The following is a 25,635-nucleotide window of genomic DNA, read 5'->3' on the forward strand; positions in this document are numbered from 1 at the left end:
AAAAAAAAAGCAAACTGAAGACTGCTGGGTTGGATTTGGAATTGCCTCCACAGTGAAAATTTAATTTTATAAGCCATGCTAAAACACAGGATTGGAGAAGTATCAGGGTATGAGCAGACTCTTGCTTTCCTGTGTTAGGACTACGCAAAAAAAAATCCCAAAAGCCAAAAAAAAAACCCAAAACAAAACAAAAACCCCAAAACAACAACAAAAACAAAGTAAAAAAAAAAAAAAAAAAAACCCCACCCAAAACCTAAAAAAAACACAGATAAACAAAAAAAAAACAAAAACGAGGGAATAAGTGGCAACCTACAGAATTCCAACCAAATTCTGAAATAAATTCTTTGAGACTGAGTTACATACCAGAAGTTTCAAGACTTACTACACATTACTACTGACACTTTTGTCCAAGATCTTAGTATAACAGCTTGACAGGGAACGCTGCCTTGCTAAAAACAGCACTGAGAAGATCAAAGACAGCTGCTTCCTAAGAAGCACTATATTCCCAGTCTCAATTCATGGAACATGACTCACTATTGTTAAAGCTTTTGCCAATGTTTTTATCATCTGAGTATGGAAATAGTAGATTTTCTCCAAATGAAAGCCTAATCTCTCAGGTTCAAATACAACAAAAATCAGAACACGGTTGCTTGGATCCATCTCCAAAGAAAACACCTATACCATAAAAGAGAGGAGGAGGCAAAGCAACTTGCCTGTCACGACAGAAAACACTCTAGACAAAATTGGAAATCCAGTACATGACAAACTGAACATATTGTCACTACACACTGTTGTTTTTAAAAACAAAATTCCAAAAGTCACTTTTGTGCCACATAAAACTTAAAAGGTGCAGGGGGTTGTTAAGACGACACAAATTGCATTAGCTGAACCATAGTCCAACTAATCTTGACTTCATTTTCTTGTGACAGATGAAGTCTTCAAAAGCATAAAATAAAAAAGGTCAGATGTATACACATGTTGATCTACAGAACAGTGAAGTGTTGAGCTCTGTTTTGCAAGAAAACAATTATTAAAGGTGGTTTGGTGAGATGCCAGTTCCCTCCTTACTGACAGTGCCTGAACAAGTCTACTGCTGTCTTGACTTCTCAGTCTCCGCAGGAGAACATTTGAGGGGGGAGACAGATGTGACACTTGCCCTACTGAAGCACAAATAGGACAGCATGTTCCTAAATCAACAGCACTTCCATCACATTTCTTTAAGACGGTGGCTTTAAGAGGTCATGACAACAGAGGCAAGTTTTCTGTTGTTCTGGGTTCCCTCAAGGAGAAAGCTCCAACAAAAAAAATTTCTAAAGCTATTTGATATCTGAGTTTAGACTGCACACAGAGGCTTATCATCAATTATGTCTGCTGCTTGACAATTATAAGGAGTGTGGATAATTACATGAATGCAGCAGCTCAACCATGCTTAAGCTATAGGATAAAAAATACCTTTATTAGACTGTTGGGAGTTTGGCTGGCTAAAGACTGGAAAAGTACAAACCCGTGGTTAATTCCAAGTCCTGCACCTGCAAAGACAGTGTGTACCTTGGGCCTAGCTGTAGTAGGATAACAAACAGTGAAAGAGACATGAGAAAAGAGAGATACAACCCCTAAGGAATGAGGAAGAGTTCATGGTATAGTTTAACCAATAGATTGCTTGGCTTACAGAATATTCATAAGCTTATTATTTGCTGTATAAGTGTTTGATGCTTTCTTTAATAAACGGGACCTGTGATGAACCATCTGGTGTCCTGGTCCCCTTCCTACGACATTAGACCAGACTAAGAGAATCCAGATTGCAAACTGGCAATGACATCTCCTTTTCATTGTTTGTGAAGTTTGGAAGGACAAATATTCCTAAGCCACAGTCCCACAATACATAGTAAATCACTGCCCTATAAATCTGTAACAGAGAAGCCCTGGGGCTAGCACCCAGTTCTTAAAGGAAGTACTGATGAAGTTTATGCAACCAATGCTTAGTCTTGAACAAATTAATATTTTATTTCTATTGAATACAGAGTCCCCTCGACTTCTCTAAAGTAACGGTTTCACATTAAAAAAAAAAACAAAAAAACAAAAAAAAACCAAACAACATCCTCAAAGTATTACGACTTTCTCTTTGAGTTATTCATGAATGTAAAGTAACAGAAGCTTTGCTCCAAATGAAAGTGAAGAGGTGGGATGAAAAACACCTCCAAAGTCCAACACAGAGAATTACCTGACACTATTTATTGCACAAAGTTATTTTCCTGAAGGAAAGCTGGGCCTTGAAGGTTTTCCATGGTCTTACTGGTCACCACACTTGAAAGTCAGCACATAAAAGGTTGTTCCAGCTCAGGACTGTTTTGTTTGACTATTTTAAGTTTGTATATAAAACTTAGGAGCCCAGTACCTAAAGTTGATTCAGTACACCCAAAAAGCAGGAGAAGATCCAAGTCATCTACAAATTCTACTTTCCATACCTCTGCTTTAAGATCATTTTGATCTGTATTTATTATAAAGCTATTACCACATTGTTTGATTATATTGTCCCATTCTGTATTTGCATCAGCTTTTTTCCTCTCTCAGAAGCAATACAAGTTGTAGTTAAAATGTAGAGTCAATTTAAGGACCTGGACCTTTAGTTGGTAACTCAAGACTCCACCTGAGTTACAAGTATTGCCTAATTCCTAATTTGTCTAAGCATTGGTAGCCCAGTCATGCAAGAGCAGACTGGTTATTAGCATGAAAATGAATGCACTTGGGGGTAAAATACACATTTAGAGAATGACAAAAGCATACTTTAACTAGAATAATCATGTTTAAGTGTTGTGATGGTGTGATGATGTGGCTTAACAAATGAAGAGATAATAAAGTAAAACTTTAAAACAAAAAGTGTCACCAGTGCTGAACAAGAGCAAGATGGAAAGGTGAACATCTTAGCCTTGACATTTAACTTTACAAGAAATAATTACTTGTTACTGAACATAGCTAGGTACACCTATCACCATATTCTCCAGAAGAAATTATGCAGGTGAACTGCTGTTATTCTGAAGGGTTGATTTGATGCTCTCCTCCTTTCATTCTGAAGGCTTTCAGGGACTTGTATGCTCAGAAATAAACACAACACTCAGAGCATCCTAAACGGAGATTAAACTGCTTCCAAAAATATATTTAATACTCTCCCAAAGCAGAAATAGTTTATACTTTGTTTGCTGAGGAGTGATTAAAATTGCTGCTATTACACAGCTCAGACTGGTTATTTTGCACTCATATTTTCTGGACTTTTCTGGAAAAAGAATTCTACATTTCTTTTTTTCTCCTGCCTATAGATCAGCAAGGCAACACAGCTGAAGAACAAATAAAATCTTTTTCTCCTGATGATCTACACATTGCTTATTATTAATGCTTACCTGAGAACATGAGGAGATATCTTTAAAATTCTTTTCAAACACAACAGATTTGGTATCTGGGCTGATGAGGTTAACTTCAAACCTTCCAACCTAAGGAAGAGAAAAATAAATCTAATTTATGACTATCTCAGGGGTATAGCATTTACAGCAACAAAAATGTCAGAATCTTGCCCTTTTTTGCTCACATAGAGTATCTTTTGGCACAACAGCTTACTCAGCAGGAACAAGGGTGCCAGGGTGCTGTAATTCTGCCCATGTTGAGTAAGAATATTTCAGCAAGCACAATACACTCAGCCGAATAACAAAAATTACTTGGAAAAAACACAGCTTTTCTTCCCCTCCCCCATCCTTCTTCTTCAAATTATTTTAGTCCAAAGATCACATGTTTGACAGACAATACTAAAACCTTTAGGAAATAATGTGGGGAAAAAATGGGAATTCTTGGTTTTTAAATGGAACCATAGATTAGCTAAGAAACTAAGATGATACTTTTCGGTTTGTAGTAATTCCAAATGAGAAAGAGTAGCTTCTGCAGCAAACTACCTTTTAGCTTTTCCAAACTGCTTCTCAAGCCCATGGAATTTATTCTACAGACCTCAGATTTTTTCAGCTAAATCCTGTTCATTACTAGTGATAAGCTGTGGCTTTCTGAAGGGCAATGCATTCTCACTTCAGATAGCATTTCCCCAAGAGAATAAAAACAAGAATGATCCTTAAAACAAATGGAAAGACAGAATCCAGGCATTTAGCCCACTGTTATTTTAAGGTCCAAAGATTTTTCCTTTTATGGGTCACCTCCTTTATGTGTCCTTCTGTTTTCTCAAAACAAGTTTCAAAGATGTGAAATGCACTTCAGGCAAGAGAAGAAATACCACTGGAGTCTGAAGGAAGAAGCCTTCAGTGCAGAGATGTTTGAATACTCATCTTGTAAAGAGGGGACATTAATACAAATTATCAAAAAGAGACTGGCTCAAACACAAGGCTGTAGAAGTCTCATGTGAAGTTTTTTCTTTTGTTTGCATGGTAGCCTTCATTGATTCTCTTTTTGAAAGAATATTCATGTTTTTCAGCTAGGTTCTAAATATCACCAACACAGACGATCCAGAACCACACATAAAATATTTATTTCACTAAAAACTCTGCTTTTTTTAAGCGATTACTCCATAAATAATTACTTTTTCTTAAAATTTGCCTGAGCTCATGAGTTGAGGTGAAAGTTCAGCTACTTGTGTTCCAACCATTTATGAACAGATACAAAAATATTTATAACAAATCACGAAGCCATACTGGATCCATATTACTTATCTTGCAAAGCTTGTCTCAAACTGCACAGGGGAAGAAGATATGGTACAAGAGCAACAGGAAGCTGCTCGCCCTAGAACCCACCTGGAACAGCATTGTCCTGTTCTTCTCGGAGTCAGAGGGCTGGACGTGGCTGGGAGCACTGGCGTGTCTCCTGCGGGACTGTGTTTTCAGGTTGGTGTCGTGAACCCTCCTCTGCATCACTGAGGTGACGCTGCTGCAGCGGGAGCGGAACTCCTGCTGCTCATCGAAGCCAGAGTCCTCCAAAATCCTCTCTGGAAAGCAGCCACGAGTGCTGGCCAGGTTGGTCAGGTTGGTCTGGCTGCCAATTGTAAACATTGCAGCACGCCCTGCTGTTGGGGGGCTGTTGGGGCTGTCCAGCTCCTCAAAAGGGCTGTCCAGAGGAGAAGCTGGCACATTTTCCTCACACAGGGGCAGGTCCAAACTCGACTCGTTATTGCGCTGCTCGTTTAGCAGTTTCAGGCGCTGGCGCTCGTGAAGGCTGAATTTCTCTATGCAGTCGTCAATCAGTGTGGAGGGAGCTTTCTTGTGAGCCACTGTCACCTTCCCACAGTACAAGACCTCAAATTTTTGAGAGTCATAGAAGGCATCTTCACTGTCCTTACTTGGTTTGGCATCTTCTTTCAGTGCTGCTTTAGAGACTTGTCTTATGCTGCTGATGACATCAGGAACCTAAGGGGACAGTGTGAAAGGCCTTTTTAGTAACCACAAATGAGACAGCAGAGACAGTGATGCATCAAGCATTTGTTAAGGTAAGTATTTACACAAGCTATTTCTTCAGCAGAGTGCCACAAGCTTCTTGGCAAAGAATATAAAATCAGTAAAGTCTAAATTGTGTATGGACAATTTATGTAGTGGAAGCAGAGCAAATAATTTCTAATTTTTTTCCTGGAATGTCTCCCAGTACATAAGGTTTTAAATTACCAGAAGGTCGATTGGCAAATGTTCACATTCTTTTTTTTTTTTTGCTTGTTTTTACTGAGACTGCCTTCTCTTTCCCATTGTCCTCTGCCCACACTGGCATGTTTTACTGCTGTGCTCTGTAAAGGGTCATCACTGCTCCTTTGTTTTTATTTTGCAGAGACACTTAATCTATTCTTACAACTTTTGGGAACAGTTTTGTGGACAAGAGACCAGCAATCTCCATCAGTTTCAACTGGCAGAGTTGAAACTGCATTAGATCTCACTTATTATCAACTATAAAACATGTACAACTGCATTAGATCTCACTTATTATCAACTATAAAAACCTTGCCTCATCCATCCGGTGACACAGTTCACCTTAAGGTCACACTTCCCTGCTGCCTCAGTCATTGTGCCATAAAGCAGCACACACAAATCTCTCTCCTCTGCACAGATCTCTGCTATACCCTGTAGGGCCAAACTACACATCTCCAGAAGAAATTCACAATTTCAGCCCTGTGTCATACAGTCTTTCAAAGACACCTGGTTCTTCCTCCATTTTATCCCAATCACCCTGGGAGGAGTCTGCTTAAAGTATCAACATATTTAACATGTGAGCTCATTTTTCATTTTGGCTTCACAAAAGAAAACAAGGACTTTCCCAACTCTACTAACTGCAGATCAGAGTGGTAATAGTTGCTCTTTTGACAGTACCCGCTCTTCTGAACCACACCCTCTTTCCCACATGTCCCATTTTCTCTAGAAGTATAATGAATGGCATCACACTACATGCATTGGGAAAGTTACTAGTGACAATGAGATAGAGAATATCAATCCAATTTTCTTTGCAAGAGAAATCAGTTCTCAACATTCAACAAATCCAATATATTTTAAAATCAATCACCAGTTTTTGTATTCTATACAGCTTCCCACTACAATATTTGATATTTATCAACAGTTTTTGTATTCTATACAGCTTCCCACTACAATATTTGATATTTTTCAAATAATTTTTCTATTAAAAGAAGGTAACCTTAAAGTCACACCTTAAATAATCCATGCTTTCTACAGTATCTCTTTCTCTCAGTCACATGATACCAGCTGAAGCTTGCCACTGAGGCAGCAATGTCATCTACCAACACTTCTGCAAGTCAGAGTGGAAAATTACCTCACCTTAATCCCCATCTCCCATTACACACTCCTCATCCCTTGGGCATTCAACTCAAATCTGCTTCCAGTTCATTTATTGCAAAATGAAGTTCAATTACCCTAAGGTCTGCTGACCTGTTGGCTTCTATCCCTTTCGACATCACCATCATCTCAGTTTTCAGTGGGGCTAAAAGCCAAGTCTAGATCTGGCACAGATACCAGAGTGGAACTGTTCTTCCCTCATTTTCACTGCCAGGCTGCTTTACCATCACCCAAGGTGAACTTCCTCCCAGCCATGGCAGTTCAGCTGGACATGCAAAGTCCTCAACTTGCACTAGCTTGTTTGCACCCTAAGATGCAGCTCCTTTTCCACTCATTGGTCTCTTATTCTCTCTATGGCCTAGAAAGAAGCTCTAGAGATTAAATTTCTTAGTTCTCTATTTTAACAAAATTCACAAACTAGCTACCTTTTAATTAAAATTTCCCTTTTTAGAATCCAGAAGCTGTTACAGGGCAATTCGCATATATTTCTATTCAAAGTACAGTGACAAATGATAATTCTATTCAAAATGCATATAATTTTACACACAATCAACTAGAGTAACCACTGTCAGCTGTTTAATCAAGAATTTAATTTTTTCTAAAAGTGTACCATCACTTCCACTCCAATAACTGGGTTTTTCCTCCTGCTCATCACCTCTAAGACAAAAAACTGGATATACCCAAGTCTTTCTAAAAACACTCAATAGCTTCCTAACACATCCTTCCCCCTCTCTCCCTCAGCCAATGTCAAAATAGGCTGGGGATAAGACACTACCAATTCTATCCCAACAGTAATACCCATCCATTCCCTCTTCTGTCAGAGATCTCCCTCACAAATGCACAGAGTTTCAAGTAATTGCAATTCTACTTAGAACAACCCACCATCCTAAGCATCCTGCCATTTATCACTTTTATTTCCATCTTTTCCAGATTGTGTATGCTCTTCAGACACTAGTATTTCAGCCACAATTTTTATTTCAGTATCTCTGCTCCTTAAAAAAGCTTTTGCAATACATAAATTGCTACAGTGTGTATATATATATATATATATATATATATATCCCAAACAATCCTTACTCCTTGCTTTGTTTAGGTAAACTTTTTTTACAGGCTACGATATTTTTTTGGGTGCTCCCTCATTAGCATTGACTTTTTTCTTCTTTTCAACCTATAGACAGACCAAAACAAAATATCAAAGTGAACATTTTGAGACCAGTTTAATCTCTGTAGATATGAATACTTTTCTTCTATACAGATGAAAAGAAACACAATGTAATGCAATACAGGGATGTCACAATTGATAAGTAATATCTGTCAGACAGCCCAGAACTAGTTCCAGATGCTTGTTAGCTGTTTCATGGGTACTCTCACTAGCATGGTGTAAAAGACAGCTTCAAGTATAACATTCAAGACAGATGCTAATATTTCCAGGCTATGAGTCGTGCAAGCGAATTTTATTGGTCTTTAGTGTACAGGAGTAACTGTGTGCTGCTGCTGATGTACCCAATGGCTGACAATGTGCCAGCCTGTGCTGTTAGACTTGATCCTCTTCTCTCTCAGAATGACTCTTTCTTACCAAGAACCAAAAGCTACTTCTGAGATGTACCAAATCAAAGTAGTGTTTTCATGTAAAGATTTGACCTTGAGTAAAAATCCCTAAGTGGGATCAAGTGGAGTCTAACAACATATCACATCTGTGTTTTCCTGAAAGGCAAGATGCAGAAAACGTTACATAATTATCAATCACACATCCCAGCATGGCCTTTTACACATTTCTTTGACATATACCATTGGGTTTTGACATTTTGCTTCTCTGTGTATCAAGAAACCTCAATCAAAAATTTCACCATCGAAGTTGTGTAACTTTTGGATGTGGATATTAGCTTATTATTTCTAAATGTCAAAATTGCAGGGCAAAGTTAGACAAGATAATAAGCAGAATGAAGCTTTTAAAATACTGAATTACCTGGATGAAAATCCTTAACTACTTTTAGAAATCAGTTTAGGAATATTAAGATGATATAGACTCCTGCAACAGGCAAAATTTACTAATGTGTTTCCAAGTTCTAGTATTTCCCTGCAGAAGTCTCATTAAATTAAGCAGAGGGAAGAAATTGGATTCTTACTCATGAAACCCACAGGGCCATTGACAATCTTTCTGGACATCTACTACCAGCTGTTACAACAGGGCAAAATTAAAAGGTTAAATGAGTTATTGTATAGGTTTTCAGTATTCACCTGAATATAAAGAAATTAAATCCTTAAAATGTTTAAGCAATCAATCTATTTAACATACTCAGATTTTTTTTTTTCAAGCCTTGAAGTTAGTTACATCAAGAAGAAAGACAGGGCTACACAGAGTATTCTCAGGGAGAGAGAAGCACACTTCCAGCCCAAACAAACCCTGTGGTGGGACAATTCAAGAAGACTTAATTCTCCCAGACTTTGCCTCTCCCAAATCCCATAATCTGGGGCGCATCATCTTTTTCCAAATATTGTTGGAGAGAAGGAAATTACTATGTTCCAAAGGGAGTTGCACAGGGCTTCTCAGTCCAGACAGGTAGGAAGGAGCTGATGGTGTAGTGCTGGTACACCAGTTCTCAAATGCAGAAACATAATGTAGAGCATTATTATAGGTTTTATTCATGAAGTTTCCCTATACTGCAGAGTAGCAGCAGACTGTTCCATGAATCAGAACAAGGAAATCACCTCCCCACCCCTATACACCTCCTCAAATGTGCTGGAACAGCACACAAAGCTTTCTCTAATGCAGCAGTGAGCTCATGCTTGAACAGAAACAGGCACACTGAACCTTCTCAAGTATTAACAACCTGAAACCAAACAAAACTGATCTGAGAGCTTCAGGAGAGCTTTCTTCCCCTCCAGGATGTCAAGAGCATCCACGCCTGTCAGGAAGAAGCAGCAAATGTGTACTTTAAGACCCCTGAAAAAGTGCTCACAGTAACTCAATCTCTGAACAGAGCCAAGAGAACTCAAGAGTAGAAATCCTTCCTCAGGCCTGTTCCAAACCATGCCCCCAAATGCAAGAGGCCAATAAGACAAGGATGGACAGTGGGTACCAGAAGTACAAAACTAAACCTGTGATACTAGTTTGGTTCTCCAGTGTGAACAATACTAAAAAACTTGGTTGAGAAAAAAGAAACACAAAAACCAAACCCCAATACCAAAACCAACCCAACAAGACTGCAATGTAAGAGGCAAGTAACAAGTGCTCTATGATATTACTGAAGAGACAATATTTTCCTCCAGGGAAATATGTTTGATCTACTAAGAGTAATTACAGAAAAAAAAAAACAACAACCACACACTTGGGAACCCACATCAAATTTTTTATTCACATCCGAGTAGCCTAAGATTGTATGAACCAGTTGTCACCCAAAGTGACCAGATTCCATGTGTGGCGATGCAAAAAGGAAAAGTTAGCTGCACTCAAATGGGAACAGGTGGCACTGGCCAAGCTCTGCATCACCTACAATTACACAATGATCTGAAAAAGCAACATAATAAATAAAGCATGACACTGACACAAAATTTGTTTACCACAGGCAGTAGAGTTTTGATAGTCGAAACTAATGGCAGCACCAGTTTAAGCCAGATAATCCCCAATCTCCTCTATTTGTACCACACACCTATGATCTTGCTTAGAGACCTTTTGAGCTACTGAAGCACATCACCCATTTGGCCAGGTACTGTAGAATAAGGTGGCAGCACTCAGCTAATTCCTGCTCTGCAATTAAAGGGCTACAAGTAGTTCTGTCCCTTGTGACTAGACCTGCAACAGTGTTAACTCATAAAGGAGAGCAAACAGCTTCCTCATGCAGCACACTGCACAAAGGGCATGTGATTAGTACTGCCAAGAAATATTCTACAGGACACTTCACTGTGTTCAACACAGAATAGTATCTTCATGTTAGAAAGGAACAGCACTCTAACTGATACAAGGAATGCAAGGTCTTTCCTCTGACCAAAGTGTACATTAAAACCAAAGGGAGGACTGCAGAAAAATAATTACCACCAAATTCATCTCATGTCATGTAACAGCTTTTGCTAAAATTAATTCCAACTGCCACAACCCTTAAAACCTCAAAAACAGAACTTCAGTTATGAGTATTTATCACCAATATCTTTAAGTTGCAAAATAGAGAGACTGTTGAGCCTACTAAATCACGCCTGATGTAGCATAACAATAGCACATTTTGTCACAAGTCTAGAAAGAGCAGAGCATCTCCATTGTAACACTACATGCTTTCTTGAACAGCAGCGACAGAAGTGGAAGCATTAAAAACAACAAAATAACAACCCTTTGAATTTACAAGAGCCTCCAGAGAACAGAGGTGGATGTCCCCTTTTGGCTGGAGGGATAACTTTCAAATGCATCACTTCATAATTACTGAGCACTGCTTTCAATTTTAATCCAAACGTAGAACTTGAATGCTATGGATATTGCAAAGAACAACTAAATTCACTGGCTTCCATTATTTCCACAAATGAACAGAATTTCATTGTGCAGAGAAGCTGCAGCTTGTCCTAATTTGTGCCTAGCTTCCACATGAAAAACTTAAGTCTGGAATTTATTAACAAAGCAAAGTCTCTCCTCATACCATAAAGCTTATAAACATAAGAGCAACTGTGAAGTACTAATCTAACAAACATGCCTAATAAATGTGGCTACTTCATTACAGCATTTCTAGGAAGGCAATTACCTTCAAGACAAGGAAAAAGCTCAACCCCTCTCACTCCATCACCACACAAAATGCAGTGGCAGATCCCTTCCACTGTACAAAGACATGGGAGCTGAATGAACTTCCCACACACACCGCAGGAGCAGACAGTACCTTCTGGTGGGAGATCCAGCTCAGAAGCAGAGGCATGTCCAAGCAGAGCTGTCACCAAACCTCACTGTCATGAACACCAAGACTCAGGAACAGATTCCTGGGATAAGAAAGTGCAGAAAGGATCCCCCTCTCACAAAGGGCTGGCAGAGCTGTCACAGCACTTCCTCAGGCTCGTTTCATGATATCACAGCAGAGCCAGAAATCCGTGCAGCAGCCGTTATTCTTCAAAAGCCAAGTATTTCCTGACTTGGGGCTGGAAGCATCCGCACTGCTGGATTTGAATAATGCACCCCACTCATCATCAAGCTATGTACACTTAAAAACAAACAAAAGAGAAACAGGATACTGCTCAGAAATCAACACCCTGTGCTTTGCTAAGTACTGGGAGTTTGACATCTGTCAATAAGAAAGCAACATAATCTGAGAAAAAATTAGGAGCAATTGGAATGAGTCTTCTTTTAGTTAGTGTTAACTTGCATATCCACGAGATAGGAGAACCCAGCCACAGCAGTGAAACATGAACGGAGACAAAACAAGCTGTGTATCATATCCTGCTATGTACCAGGCATTTGTCAAGAAGGCAAAGTTCTTATCTTAAAAAAACCCACAACCAAATGCCAGCCAAAGTGCAGATATCTGTAACTATTCTCAACTAGAAAGAAGGGTGGGAGAGGGGAAAAAGTTGTTTTCCTTTAACTGCCATCCAGTTAGTCCAGCACTGATCATTCAGACCTGTTGTACTTCTAAAACTGCTGCATTCTGCTGCTTTCCACTCTGCTGACAGAGCTCCACTTCCCAGTTTTCACCATTAAAAATGCATCTTTCCAATAAAAAGATAAAAGACCAGCCTGATGTCATTCAACTTATGCAGTCACACAAGCAATTTGCTGACTTTGTTTATGCTAGAGGTATTTAGAAACTAGAACAGAAGAATCGGCCTCCATCAGCTGACTTACTGCTGAAGGAATACTGATATCTTTGTTTTTACAGAAATAAGGAGGATTTTCAGCCAAGAGAAATGCTGTCCCAAAGAGAAAGGAGTAACAGCCAAATTACTAAGCATTCCTATAACCCATCTGCACTTACTGTACAGTCTAAAAATAACAGTTTAGAAAACTCCAAGTCAGGTTCTCAGCAGGCAGTAATAAGCATCTGCCATCAACTCCAAATCATTCTGCTCTATGTCTGGGCCAACACAACATAACACAAGCCCAGTAGCAGAAAGCTGGAACACAGGGGCTGGCAAAGAAAGTTTCAGTGAAAGCAGTTTTTGGAGCTTCAAGCTAGCTGCCATCCCTGGCTGCTATTGCTTTCGCATTTCTTCTCTACAGGCTCATGGATTCAGCCTAAGCTTAAAGCATCAGAAAACACATTAAAGGATTGATTGCCTAGAGGAACATTAAAGGATTGCATGGAATAAAGTTTTGCTTTCAGGAGACAGTCTTCCTCCTATTTGCCTGGCCTATATTTTTCCCAGATGACTGGTCAAGACCCAGCTAAGTTTGCTTCTCAAGAGCTGCTACAGAGCAGTGCATGTATTTTGCTCTGACATTCAGCCTCATGCCACATACTGGGGAGATCACACACTCCTGCCAAAGGCAAAGCTGAAGACTACTATTACACCACCCTAAAGAGAGATCTTTTTTTACATAGGTAAGCTATAATGAAATCAAATTCAGTTTTCAAAATAGTTCTTATTCAAGACCAACCCAGGAATTACTTACACTGATGAGTTTTGATACAGTCAACAAGCAGAAAAAAATACCAGCGTTGCACAGCACACATTTAGCAAACCATCACAGCAGTTAATTTGCAGCTGGAAACTTGTGGATCACCTAACACATTCCGTGTGCTACACACACACACAAGGTGCTTCTATGCCAAATATCCAAATTTAAGTAAGCAGTATAATGATAGAAGGTGGATCAAATTACTTAACAGGAAAGAATATCTAAGGGTTACAAGATGGTTTAGATGCCTGAGCAGACAATAGGGGACCTTTCTCATGCAAGCACTTGACAGTGGTGCTTGGTTGAGGAAAAAAAAAAAAAAAAGAAAAAAAGAAAAAAAAAAGAAACCAAAAAACCAAACCTCAATACCAAAACCAACCAAACAAGACTGCAGTGTAAGAAGCAAGTAACAAGTGCTCTATAATGCCACTGAAGAGGCAATATTTTGCCTATCCAAGAACTTCAGGGATGGCAGTGACAGCACAGCCAGACACAAGAGGAGCAGTGCAAGGAAGGCTCTGCACTCAGCATTTTGCTCCTATGTTTAGGCCAGTCAGGCTTGATGCTTTTCCACCTTTCAGATACAGCCCAAATTCACTCAGCTTGAGTACTCTGCATCCCACACAAGTGTCAGTACAGAGGTCTCATTATGATCCTTATGCTCTTGAATATGTAGCTTAGTAAAACAATTCATTTCATCCACCAATTTCATACTTTGAGCATATACAAGTTTGTTTCCAAGTTTAGGACACAGTTCCCAGGCAAAGACTTAGCAAAGTACAGCTTGCTTGGAACAGCAGTTCTTTACCCAAGTTCTTACAAGCTACAAAAGTATAAATTCAGATATTAGCTAGGAATTTTCTCCTGAAAACTGTTTCAGCTTAACTTGGCACTTCTAGTAAGAGGTTTATTAAATGCGTTGTTTTTAAAACTCCATCATGTTTAACACATACCCTATTTTTAAAAGGGCTTGCCTGAGAAGATAAGGCTGTCGCGTGGACAGTCCCAAACAATTAATACATTCTCTGCATTCATTTCCTTTTGAGGGGGTGGGAGGAAAGTTGGAGAGCTCATTGATGTATTTTGCCCATTTATGGTCACTATCTACTTCTCCAATACAGATCAGAAGATCATGAACTTCATTTTAGCAGATTTAAAGTGGCAATACTGAAATAAATGCTCCATGCCCCACGTTTAAGAAGGTGGCAATTTTTTAATTCTGTAGTTTCAGATAGAAGTACTCAAGATTTTAAATTTAAAATATTAACTAACACACTGATTCACTATGAAATGAACACACTTTGGTCTGGTTTTCCCTAGCCAAGAGACCAAGATCAAGATCTCCCGAGCCAAGAGATCAAGATTTCCTACATGGCAGATCATGAAGAGCCCTAAAGTAAGCATCATCCCAGATTTGGTTAAAACCTACCATGATACCCATGGATAACAACACTTTTATAACTCATTCACAACAATAACCACTTTCTTCTGTTATCACTGAAGAAGAAGACGGTGTTTAATTTAGTGCTGGCTCTGGGAGATGGGAAAAGTTAGATTTTATTCAGTCTAGCAGATGTGGGTGTACTTGATCCAAAAAGTCAGGCATTGCAATAACTTCCAGCTCCCTTACTGAGGCTAGAAATTCCTCAATGACTTCAAACCAAGGAGTTCCTTCTTTCCCTATTTGATGTTTTCTCACAAACTCTCAACTGCAGTGGGAGGTTTCAGACTACAAACTTTCCTTTAAAAAGGTTCTGCTTATAGAAGGTTGGACACCAAGAGCAGTTTCATGCAGCAGGTGATACTGTGGCAGAGACAAAAAGTGTTTAAAGAGTTCAAGGTTCCTTTTGTTGCAAGAACATTCATTAAAAAACTGTAAAAGACAAATGCACATGATTCATCAATGTGGACAGAGTATAAAGAAGGTATAAAGAAAACAGCTTGCAACCTAGTAGCATTTCAACAGCTTTGCCATCACTGCCAAGTAATGTTCAAAAGTTTTCTAGTACTTTGGAAACACACATCTGTACACGTTCCAGCTTGTCTGCTAATCTCACAGTTCACAAGAGCAGCTGCCTTGTCTTGTGACAGTATCAAATGCCTGAGCAACCAGCAGCACAATTAACTCTTCCCAGATAACAACCAGCAAAGAACCCAAGGATAAACACAGCAAGGAAGGATTTCAAAGCCGTCCTCATCCAGATGCTGAATTACCAACTGCTTTGAAATGAGGTGCTGGGAGCTTCCACCTAACTAGACTTCCTTCAGCACCAAAGTCTCAAATACCACTTTGCCTAAGGAGTCAGGGGAACAACGAATACCACACCTGAAGGCAAAGCTAGCACAGGACAAAACACTCAATACTGCTCTCCCTGGGAGTCACATTAGTCTAATCTTGTCAATCTCTAACTGCTTAAAATATTAAGATTTCATCAGCTTGTTAGTCGCTGTAAAGAGAAATAAATCATTAGGTAGTTACAGTATTCAAATGTAAATCCAGACAGACACAGCCGGATGGGGAAGTATTTCAAATTTAATAGCTGAAAGTAATTAAATGCATGGTCCTTTTACATTTTGACATAGAGAAATTCTAAAAGAGCTACAGATTTACTGTTACTACTACTAATAATTAAAAAAACAAAAAACCAAACCAAAACAAAACCAACTCACAAGACCCTGGGGAACAGAAAAGAAAATGCTTTCCCAGAAAGCTTTGATATAAAGCAGTCAATAAAGTAAACAGACAGTAAGGACCTTTCAGAGAAACAGCTTTATAAGGCAAGACTCTTGCACCAATAGTGACATACATGAAATAAGCTAAGGGTGTGATAGAGACCCAGGAGACCCATCACATGTACTTCCAAAAAGTCAGTGAGAGCATTTTGTTTTGGTTATAAATATGGGTTCTACAAAACTTAAGGGGAAAAGGGAGCATAGAGGCACTTAATCACTGTGTAAGTAAGAAAGCACAACAGGTATATACAGTCAAGATGGGTGGGAAGGAGTTGCTTCTGAGCTTATCAGGAAGGTTCTACTCATTTTTTTCAGGCACCATTTTCCTATACATCAGATAAAGCAACTTTTGCACTGCTTCACTAATTGCTACTGGTAGATGCTTCTCATTTCAGTACTATCAAACTTTATTTTCTGAATTTACTGTGCAGGTATTTCTGCACCAGCAGCTGCACAGCACTGCCTGACAGCATTAACAGTAGGATTTTTGGAACTGGCTTGAGACCACATAGGTAAGAAGAACAGCTAGACTGCATTAAGTAACTGCAGCTAACCTTTTGATAACAATATTCACAGGAAGATTAGCATTGGCATTATGAAGTCCTAGCAACACAGTGACAAATTTACCCAGGAGTTCTAGAATTTCAGTTCATTATTAATGCAGAGCAAAGCCCACACTGCTTCAACTTTCATAGCAGCATCTTTACTTTAGTAGTTCTGGGTTAATGTGGCAAAATTGTGGTAGTAAAGGGACTGCAGGGGTGACTTCCACGAGAAGCTCCCAGAGTCTCCCCAGTGTCCAACAAAGTCAATGCCAGCCAGCTCCAGGACAGAGCCACCACCCACCATTGCAGTGATGGTGGTAGCCCCTCCAGGATAATGTGTTTGAGAAGAGGAAAACCCTGTGCAAAGGCAGCTAGGACAGCAAAATGAGAACACATGAGAGGAACAGCCCTGCAGACACCAAGGTCAGTGAAGAAGGAGGGGCAGGAGGTGCCCAGGTGCCAGAGCTGAGGTTCCCCTGCAGCCCATGGAGCAAGCATGGTGAGGCAGCTGTGCCCCTGCAGCTCCATTCTGAAGCAGAGATGCACCTGCAGCCCTTGGAGGATGCTACACTGGAGCAGTGGAAGATCAAAGGAGACTGAGACTCCATGGGAAGCCCAGGCTGCAGCAGGCTCCTGCAGGGACCTGTGGACCCACAGAGAGAGAAGCCAGCAGCGAAGACAGTTTGCTGGCAGGAGTTCAGCAGGAGACCCACGCTAGAACAGCCTATTCCTGAAGGACTACACCCTGTGGGAAGGGCCCAGGCTGGAGCAGCCTGTTCCTGAAGGACTGCACCCGTGGGAAAGACCCAGACTGGAGAAGCTGGTAGGGAGCTTCCTCCTCTGGGAGGGGCCCCGCTCTGGAGCACGGGAAAAGTGTGAGGAGTCCTGCTCCTGAGAAGGAAGGAGTGGCAGAGTCCTGAGGAGTGGCAGAGACAATTTGTGATGAATCCCCATTCCCTGTCCCCCTGAGCTGCTGAGGGGGAAGAAGTAGAGAAAATTCGGAGTAAAGTTAAGTTCAAGAAGAAGGGAGGGGTTAGGGGAAGGTGTTTTCAAGATTTGGTTTTCTGTCTCATTACCCTACTCTGATTTGATTGGTAATAAGTTAAACTCAAGCTGAGTCTGCTTTGTCCATGACAGCAATTGGTGAGTGATCTCTCCCTGCCCTTACCTCGACCCACAAGCCTTTTTTCATATTTTCTCACCCCTGTCCAGCTGAGGATGAGCAAGAGTGAGGCTTTGGAGGGTGTCTGGCGTCCAGCCAGGGCAGCCCCCACACCAGTACTATAGCACATCTTAGCTGGATACCTGTGCAAGGCATGCTCCCTGCTTGGAAAGGAGAAGGGCAGCACAGTCCTGATGGCTAGGGCTTGGTAAAAATATACTTAGCTGTAACATGGCAAATCCCATCATGTGGCTCCTGCCTGGACTGGAAATAGAAACTCTTATTTCTGGTCTGATGGGCAAGGGATGAGAAGGGAAGAGTGATTTTGTCACTGACACAGCAGTGTTCTCATGTCATTTAAATAAGTTATTTGGAAGGATAATGTAAATCCCATTCACTTCAGCTTACTGCAAGAGTTTATAATTTCACCTAAGGTATTACTTGTCATGCTCAGCTGCCATCAAAGCAAGATATGCTTTCAAATAACTTAAAGTTTCAGAAATAGAAATAAGTATGTGAGTTCTCTCATGGAAGTCAACAGTTCCCTTTTGACTGAGGAAATCAAAACTCAGTTTATCCACAACTTTGCCCTTCTACAGCTTATTTTTTACTTCCAATAGCTCAGACTATGAAAGATTTCTCTCTGCAACTGGAAGTCAGCTTGCTGATGAGAGCCAGCAGGGAGCACACAAACTATTAACAGAAATCAAAAAAAAGGTGCCCTAAACAGTGAACCTCATTCCTCCTGCTCATCAACTCTCCCCTGGGGGAGCTTAGTTGATCTGGGAATTATCTATCTTAGGAATCTATTCTTGGTCATGTCTGAATGTCCTGTTCTCACTGAAGTCAAGCCTGAAACTTGTTTTGCAGAGCCAGGGTGGAAACAATGTAGCTACCCATTCTGTGGTTCCCAGCATCCAAATCTGGAAGACAAGGTGTGTCCCTCTCTGGTGGGATTCACAAGTATGCCTTCCAGTTTCACCTGTGACACCCACAAGGCCTTCCAAAACAATTCCATATATTTCTATGTAGTAGATACTGGTAAACTTCAAGGAGAAACAACAAAAATCTCAACTTCAAGGGTAATCTCAAATGTGATGGAAATATACAACACTAGCTAGATTTATTTATTCTCTAGGGAATTTTTAAACCATCTGGCACAGTCCCAAGTGCTGTAGTTTCTGTTTGTTCAAGAGCTCTCAGGGAGCTGAAGCTAGCGGAGGACACGAATCATTTATGTTTCTGCCCTTGTAAAAACAACTTGCATCAATTAGATAACTTCAAAACAGAGTTATGATACACTGAAACGGGTTTAACAGATCCATACCTTATCAAGAGAATTTTATCAGAACTTTTAAGAGTTCAGAAATTAATGTGGACTTCAGCTAGAAGAAAAATCCAAAAAATACATAATCCATTTGAGAAACCACTATGGAACTCATAGACCAAAATGAAGTTTTGAAATGAACAGAAATAAAACTGAATATATGAACATCCCCTTCTATATTTTTTCATAAAAAGACGTCAAGTCCACCAGCATGTAAATTTTTTTGTTTGGGTTTTGTTTATTTTTTTAAGTGGGGAAGACCTTTGTGATGGGTTATGAACCATTGGAGCAATCAATGACAAAACCATAAGTGAAAGTAATAGGAAAATATAGGAACAGAACAGGCATGTTTGCTCCCAAATCCAGTACTGGCTATACACACAGTTTCAAAGTGACAATTCAGAGCAGCTTTCTGCAGTGTCACAACCTGCCCAGCTGAGGTTGCTCCCCATTGCTCAAGCCTACATCCCAAAAAGAGATTTTAACATCCTATTTTCCCTCATGTGAACACTGGGAATAATTATCTGAGACTTGGATGTTCAAATTAATATCACACCTAAAGTACTGCACCTCCTCTACCCAAGCAGAGGAGGTATGAAAGGAACCATTTAATGCCATTTATGCTTATCACAATCCTTGTTCAATCTGTTGGACTCCTTCAAAGATGCATCACATATAAATACCAGTCTTGGAATTAAACAATTTGGAATTGCTACTAGCACATAACACTTAAAAAACTGTGTTCCTTTCAGTTAGCAGCAGATTCATGATCAATGTTAGCCCAATTTGTTTAGATGATGTCAGCTCTGAAGCTGACCACAGCAAACAGGGGTCCAAGAAGGACACAATTAAGTAGAGTTGCTGCAAGGAATTTGTAAGCCCCAACAGCATATGGTAAAAAACAGCTACTGAACAGCAAATTTAAAACTTGTGCCCTCTTTTCATAATCAGAACACAAGAGGAAAGCAATCCATGAAAGAAGAGCTAATCAAAGGAAAAAGAAAGAAAATTGAAAAAAAGACTGTTACACACAAACTCAGTTAATTACAGGGACACAGAACAAAGTCGGGATTGACAGCTATGAAATTTTTATGTACAACCAAAGAATAACAGTCTTTTGAGTAAAAAAACCAAAACTATCCAAAGTGTCAGAAATTGTCACTTCTGGAGATCAGTCACTGGTTTAAGTGGATAAATTGGTACGTAGGAGGACGATTTAAGGCAGCACTTCAAAGAAACAGATTAGGTAACTACAGATGCATGTCATGTAGTAACATCCTGGTATTACACCTTGTTCCAACAAGAAGCATGAAGGTGAGAGTTTATTTCCAATGGCAAATATACAAATTGTATAAGATTAGGACACTGGTGATGAACAATTGGAAATCCTAGTATTTTATTAGGGTTTTTTTTTCTCTATCTATGAATAGAAGCAGGAAATTAAGATCAAAATGAGGTCATGTGGCTATAATAAATGCTGACTGCAAGAAGTATTTTACCAGAAATAAACAAGGCAGAGTCATATTTGTGAGCAGCTTTTGCCAATAATCCTGTATTGTTTATATGATACACTGACTGCTTGTTGTGAATTCCCAAGCAGATAAGAACTGTTGATAATACACAGACTTCACAAATAGTCCCACCTCATAAAACTTGGGGATGCACACCTGTTACTCAGAAATTGGGACTCCCATCAAACTTTAAATTACGTCTTATTTCATAGTTTATAAATGTACAGTACAACAGCTGTGATTTATTCTCCTAAAAAATAATGCATCATTTTGCCTAGTTTATGAAATATCCTACAATTTCATTCTGCAAAAAAACCCAAACAGGCATTTGGAAAAATATTTATGTAATTTGAAGGATTTAAAAAGAGGATTTTAAAAAGAGCAAGCTGCTAAAAACACACTTGATGTCAACTCAACACTGAAACTCCCAAGCACGTATCAAAACTACAGTGCACAGCCTAAGTGTTTTTTAACCTATAATTATATGCAGCATAATTGGAAAGCCTCAAATTTACAAGAAGTGGTACACCAATTTACACCAAGTGATGACAAGCTGACAGAGGAAACTCCCACTGGAAAGGGAAACCCCAGTCCCCAACAGCTGGTGCTTAGAAGGGTTTGTACATGCAGCTGGAAAGAAGGAGATTCATCTCAGAGCTGAGATGCTGAAGAGGTTCTCTGCTACCACCTGCCCAGTGTTCTTTCAAGATAAGAGACCAAAAATTGTGGTGAACCTGCCAGTACTACATTGATAACTGGCCTTGATGATCTTACAGGCATTTTTCAACTTTGACAAATCTAAATCTTTGATTTATCCTGAGAGCTGCATAGAAATAGGATTGCAGACATCACTGTATTTCTATTAAGCTTGGCTGGATGCTCACACCCACAGAAGGTAAGAGTGTAATTTCAAACATTCATTTACAAAAAACATCCCATTTTGCCACCCCAGCTTTACCCCAGCACTTTCACAGGCTTTATAGCAGACTTTCCTTGAATACAAAGAACTGAGGCTGCGACTGTACCCAGCAGGTGTTGCTCATAAACTGACTAAACTGAAGCTTCAGAGCTTTTAAGTTCCCAGACAATTAAAAAATATTTAACAGACTCAGTAGGGGAGGGGGAGCTGCTTTTTACAACACAAGAAGCCCCTTCATCACATTGAGAACAAAGGTGCATTTATATCATTTCACTGCTTATCTGAACACCACCCAGTGCTATCTAACAAAGAACACCCTGCACTTTGCTGATAAAGCACCCTGTGCTAAGGCAGCTGTACGTACGGGATGTGAACACATGTCCTGAGCCCCACTACAAGCAGCACAGAAACAGATGATTTCAGGCTTTAGGTACTCAGCTTGGACTTAATCAGCAGCTGCACAGAAGCCTCTGCACAGCTGCAAGCCTGAAAGAAGAACACTGGCTGTCTTTGCTTAATTTTTATTCTAACTTGAGATCTTGTCATCTTACCCTTTACCTTCTAATATCATCAGCTACATTATGCTGAGCATCTTAGCCAAGAGCTTCCCACTTGGCCAGCCAGAAAAGAGACTGCAAGACTGTTTTTTTCTTTCATTGAGGTCCTGAGGTCATCAAGGAAGGGGCCAAGCAACACCCACAACCAAAGGTGCAGTAAATTAACCTTGCAACAATACACAGAGTGCTTGGCTCCTGGAACAGAAGTGTGGCCAAGAGGCTGCAATGCTCACCTCCATTCATACTGTTTTGCCATATTCTTAGGCTCTGCAAGGATCCTCTGCAAGTGCTTTTTAATTTTAAAAGCAGAAGCTACTAAATTATTCTTTATTTTACTCTGAAGGGAAAAATATTATTTGTTTACCTCAGTATTCATTATATTTACAAATGCAATTTCATTTCTTTGGTAGATTTCTCAAGTTTACCACTAAAAGGATAAGGTTACAATATTTAATTTTCTACAGTACAATTGCTTGGGGAGAAAAAAAGAACTTGCTTTTCTGAGACACTGAAGAATTAGATGAGAAATTGAGACCCCTGGCAGTAACTCTCCGCTGCACCAGCACTGTTTCTTCATTATTGTAGAAGTGCAGCCTTTAATCTTTCCTTCTACAGCCATGCCCAGAAGAGTCCAGACAGCCTGATCAATCATTTCTAGTCAGAAGGGTTCTGTGAAAGGACAGAAGGTTTTTCTCTCAAACCAACCTGAAAGATCAGTTTTAAATGCCTATGAAGGTTCATGATCTGAGGTGTGTGGTAAGTTTTCTACAAAGTAATTACAAAGGCTATGCAGTAGAAAAAGAAAAAAAAAGGAAATTTTTTGTATGAGAATTAGTACCACTTTTTAAAAAGGTTTTTCTGTATTAGAATGTTTAAACAAGAGCAGCTTATCTACCAAAAAAAAAAAAAAACAGAAAAAAACCAAAAAATTGAGGTTTTATTACATCTTGTAGCCAATAATGAATAAGTTAAATGTGCACAGAGAGGAGGAGGGGAGAGTCTCTCTTCCCAAAACTTGAACCAAATAATGAAGTCCATCTTTCCCAAGAAGATGAGAGCAGACAAAGCTTTCCCTCAAAGTCACCTATGTCACCTGTACATCCAGCTGCACAGTGACACTCCCCAAAGCAGCCAGGTTCTGGCAAACAATACAACAGCTCACACAGGATGAACCAGCAGAGTCCACCGAGTATCTCTGTTAAGTGTTTCAGAAGTCGCTCCTGCTAGCATCATTTTTCTACATATTCAAGGAATCTGGTGGAAGATAGAAGATTGGAAGATGCCAGCCCCTCAAATTTCAGCAACAGAAAATAGTCACCATGAAATAATTAATTTTTTTTGTAAATACAGCACTGAGTCTTTATGCACCAAGCAATCAAAAACACAGCAATAATGCAAGCTGAAGGGGAACTTGGGCAGATAAGATTACAAGATACACAGGTGCTTTACAGCAAATTCTGACTGGGAACACTTCAATGCACTGCCAAGCACTATCACAAATTTGGTGAGAACTGCATTAAAAAAAATAAAAAGCTCTGATTTTCTGAAGTAATACTCAATTTATATCAAGTTTATTTTTAGGCATCAAGTTCTATTTTTTTCATACTTCAAAAAATGAGATTTCAGATACTTCATTCCCTAGTAAAGCTGATTTACATTACATAGCACATAAGTAGCATGAAGAGCATAATCTGATTTGTGGTGGCTCATGAACGACAGACAGGACATTTATACATGCTACTTAAAACTTCATCTCTTAGGAATGAAGTCATTTGCCTACCTATGGCTGCTCAGTTCAGCTCAGTAGGGCTGGGAAAAATTCAGTTGTTCTCAAAAGCTTGTTTTCAAAGCTTGTTTTCAGGATTTCAGAAACCAGGCAACATGGTAGGCTACATCTGCACATCTGAACTTCTGCTGAAAGCATAGCCAGCTTAACTATTCCTACAAGCTAACAAGTGCTTGTAGCAGCAACCAGGACCTGAGAGATTTATTTTTTCATAAACCCTTTGGTTTATATTAAATTCCAGCACAGGAAGCAAGGCTGATTTCTGCTTATAGAACATTGTAATTTATCATTTCACAGAATGAAACTATCAAAATAAAGGCACAGTCTAACAGACCATAACAACATGCTTTTTCCTTCCTTTTCGCATTAAACTAGTTTTTGGAAACAGGACTCAGACTGGAATCCCACATTGCATGTCTCAGTTCTGTCCTTAATGAGCCTAGTCTATCACAGAGGTGAGTGTAGTCATTTTCTCGGGAACAGGGATATTAAGTCAGGGATATTAAGAATGCTGCTCATGTACAGGCAGTTGTATTTCATCCCCAGCATCATGAGGCATGGCAGGATAATGCTGAGAAATTGCATCCTCATGCACAGACAGAGCAAACATACATTTAATGGCTTTCTTTTGCTGCACCCAGTGTGCAGCACCAAAACTTCATTCCTTGCTTCAGATATTTGAACCTTTCAGGAAAAGCAGAGCTTCCCAGTACCTAGACAGCAAAAAGAAAGACTGTTTTGAATAAAACACCCACTCTATTTGGAAAATCAGAGTGAAAGACCCTATTGGGGTCTCCACAGCTAACCTGGAGGTGCCCCATCTGCCTTTGTAAGGGATCACAGTGTGCCAGCAGGCTTCTGACAATCAAAGAGTTGCATGTCCAGCCATGAGACTGGAAGAAACAATAACAGGTCCCTCCATCAAGGACCATCGACAGGAACCCTGTACACCTCCTTTCCTGGCAGAAAAAAAGGTTCTGAAATGACATCATTAGTCCCTTTTTGTCTTCTCCATTCTTAAGGCTCATGTCTTCCACCGAGTTTTACTGCTCTGTCTGCCTTCAGAGTAACCTTTGCTGGGGAAGGCCAAGTGGGGTGCAGAGAGGAGGAAATGACCAGGTGGCTGCAGCAAGCACAGATGCCACCCAGAGCAGAACTGACCAGCTTGTACTGAGGGCATCTGTTCTGCTTGGCTGGCCAATGCACACACGAGTGTGTGCACAGTAAATATTGTAACACACTATTTCTTGCCCAGCAACTACCCAAGGACACATAATTAGCAGGAAAACTGAAAGACTGTGTAAAACAAAGAACTTCATAAACTGCTTTATAGAAAGCAGCTTCAAGAAATTCCTTTTGTGCATTTTATTTGTCTGTTTTTCCATTCCCTCTTACTTCTGGCTCCACCTCTCTGGACAAGTTCACGTTCATTTTCCAGGAAATGCTGAAGGCCTAGCTGAATCTTCTGAGGCACCCAGCATATTATAATACATATTTCTTATCTCTTTAAAACAGAAGGAAATGTATCAAAACAAGAAAGTCTGTAACTCACGAATGGCAGGAGTGTTTGTTCTGCAGCAATCTGGGTTTTCTCAATTTGTGAATGAGAAGTAGTTTTACATGAAAGCTAGCACGGTGTTTTTTCAGGCATGAAGATTTCTTCACAAACTGAACCCCTCCTTCCTACTCCCTCTTAG

At 39.8% G+C, this 25,635-nt stretch overlaps 1 protein-coding gene across 6 annotated transcripts in view; it reads right to left on the minus strand.

Moving 5' to 3' along the window:
• Positions 1-25,635, minus strand: part of TBC1D4 (TBC1 domain family member 4) — a 112,651-nt gene that overhangs the window by 37,453 nt on the left and 49,563 nt on the right. For 5 of the 6 annotated variants that reach the window (XM_074535530.1, XM_074535533.1, XM_014267390.3 and 2 more), the window contains 2 exons: positions 4,782-5,390; positions 3,396-3,485 (listed from right to left, as the gene is read on the minus strand). In XM_074535530.1, the coding sequence (XP_074391631.1) occupies positions 3,396-3,485; positions 4,782-5,390 (699 nt within the window). Of the gene's footprint in view, positions 1-3,395; positions 3,486-4,781; positions 5,391-11,668; positions 12,089-25,635 lie in introns of those variants that run through there. The other variant, XM_074535531.1, reaches the window with a different exon arrangement.

Source organism: Zonotrichia albicollis, chromosome 2 (genome assembly GCF_047830755.1).
Source record: "Zonotrichia albicollis isolate bZonAlb1 chromosome 2, bZonAlb1.hap1, whole genome shotgun sequence".
NCBI lineage: Eukaryota > Metazoa > Chordata > Aves > Passeriformes > Passerellidae > Zonotrichia > Zonotrichia albicollis.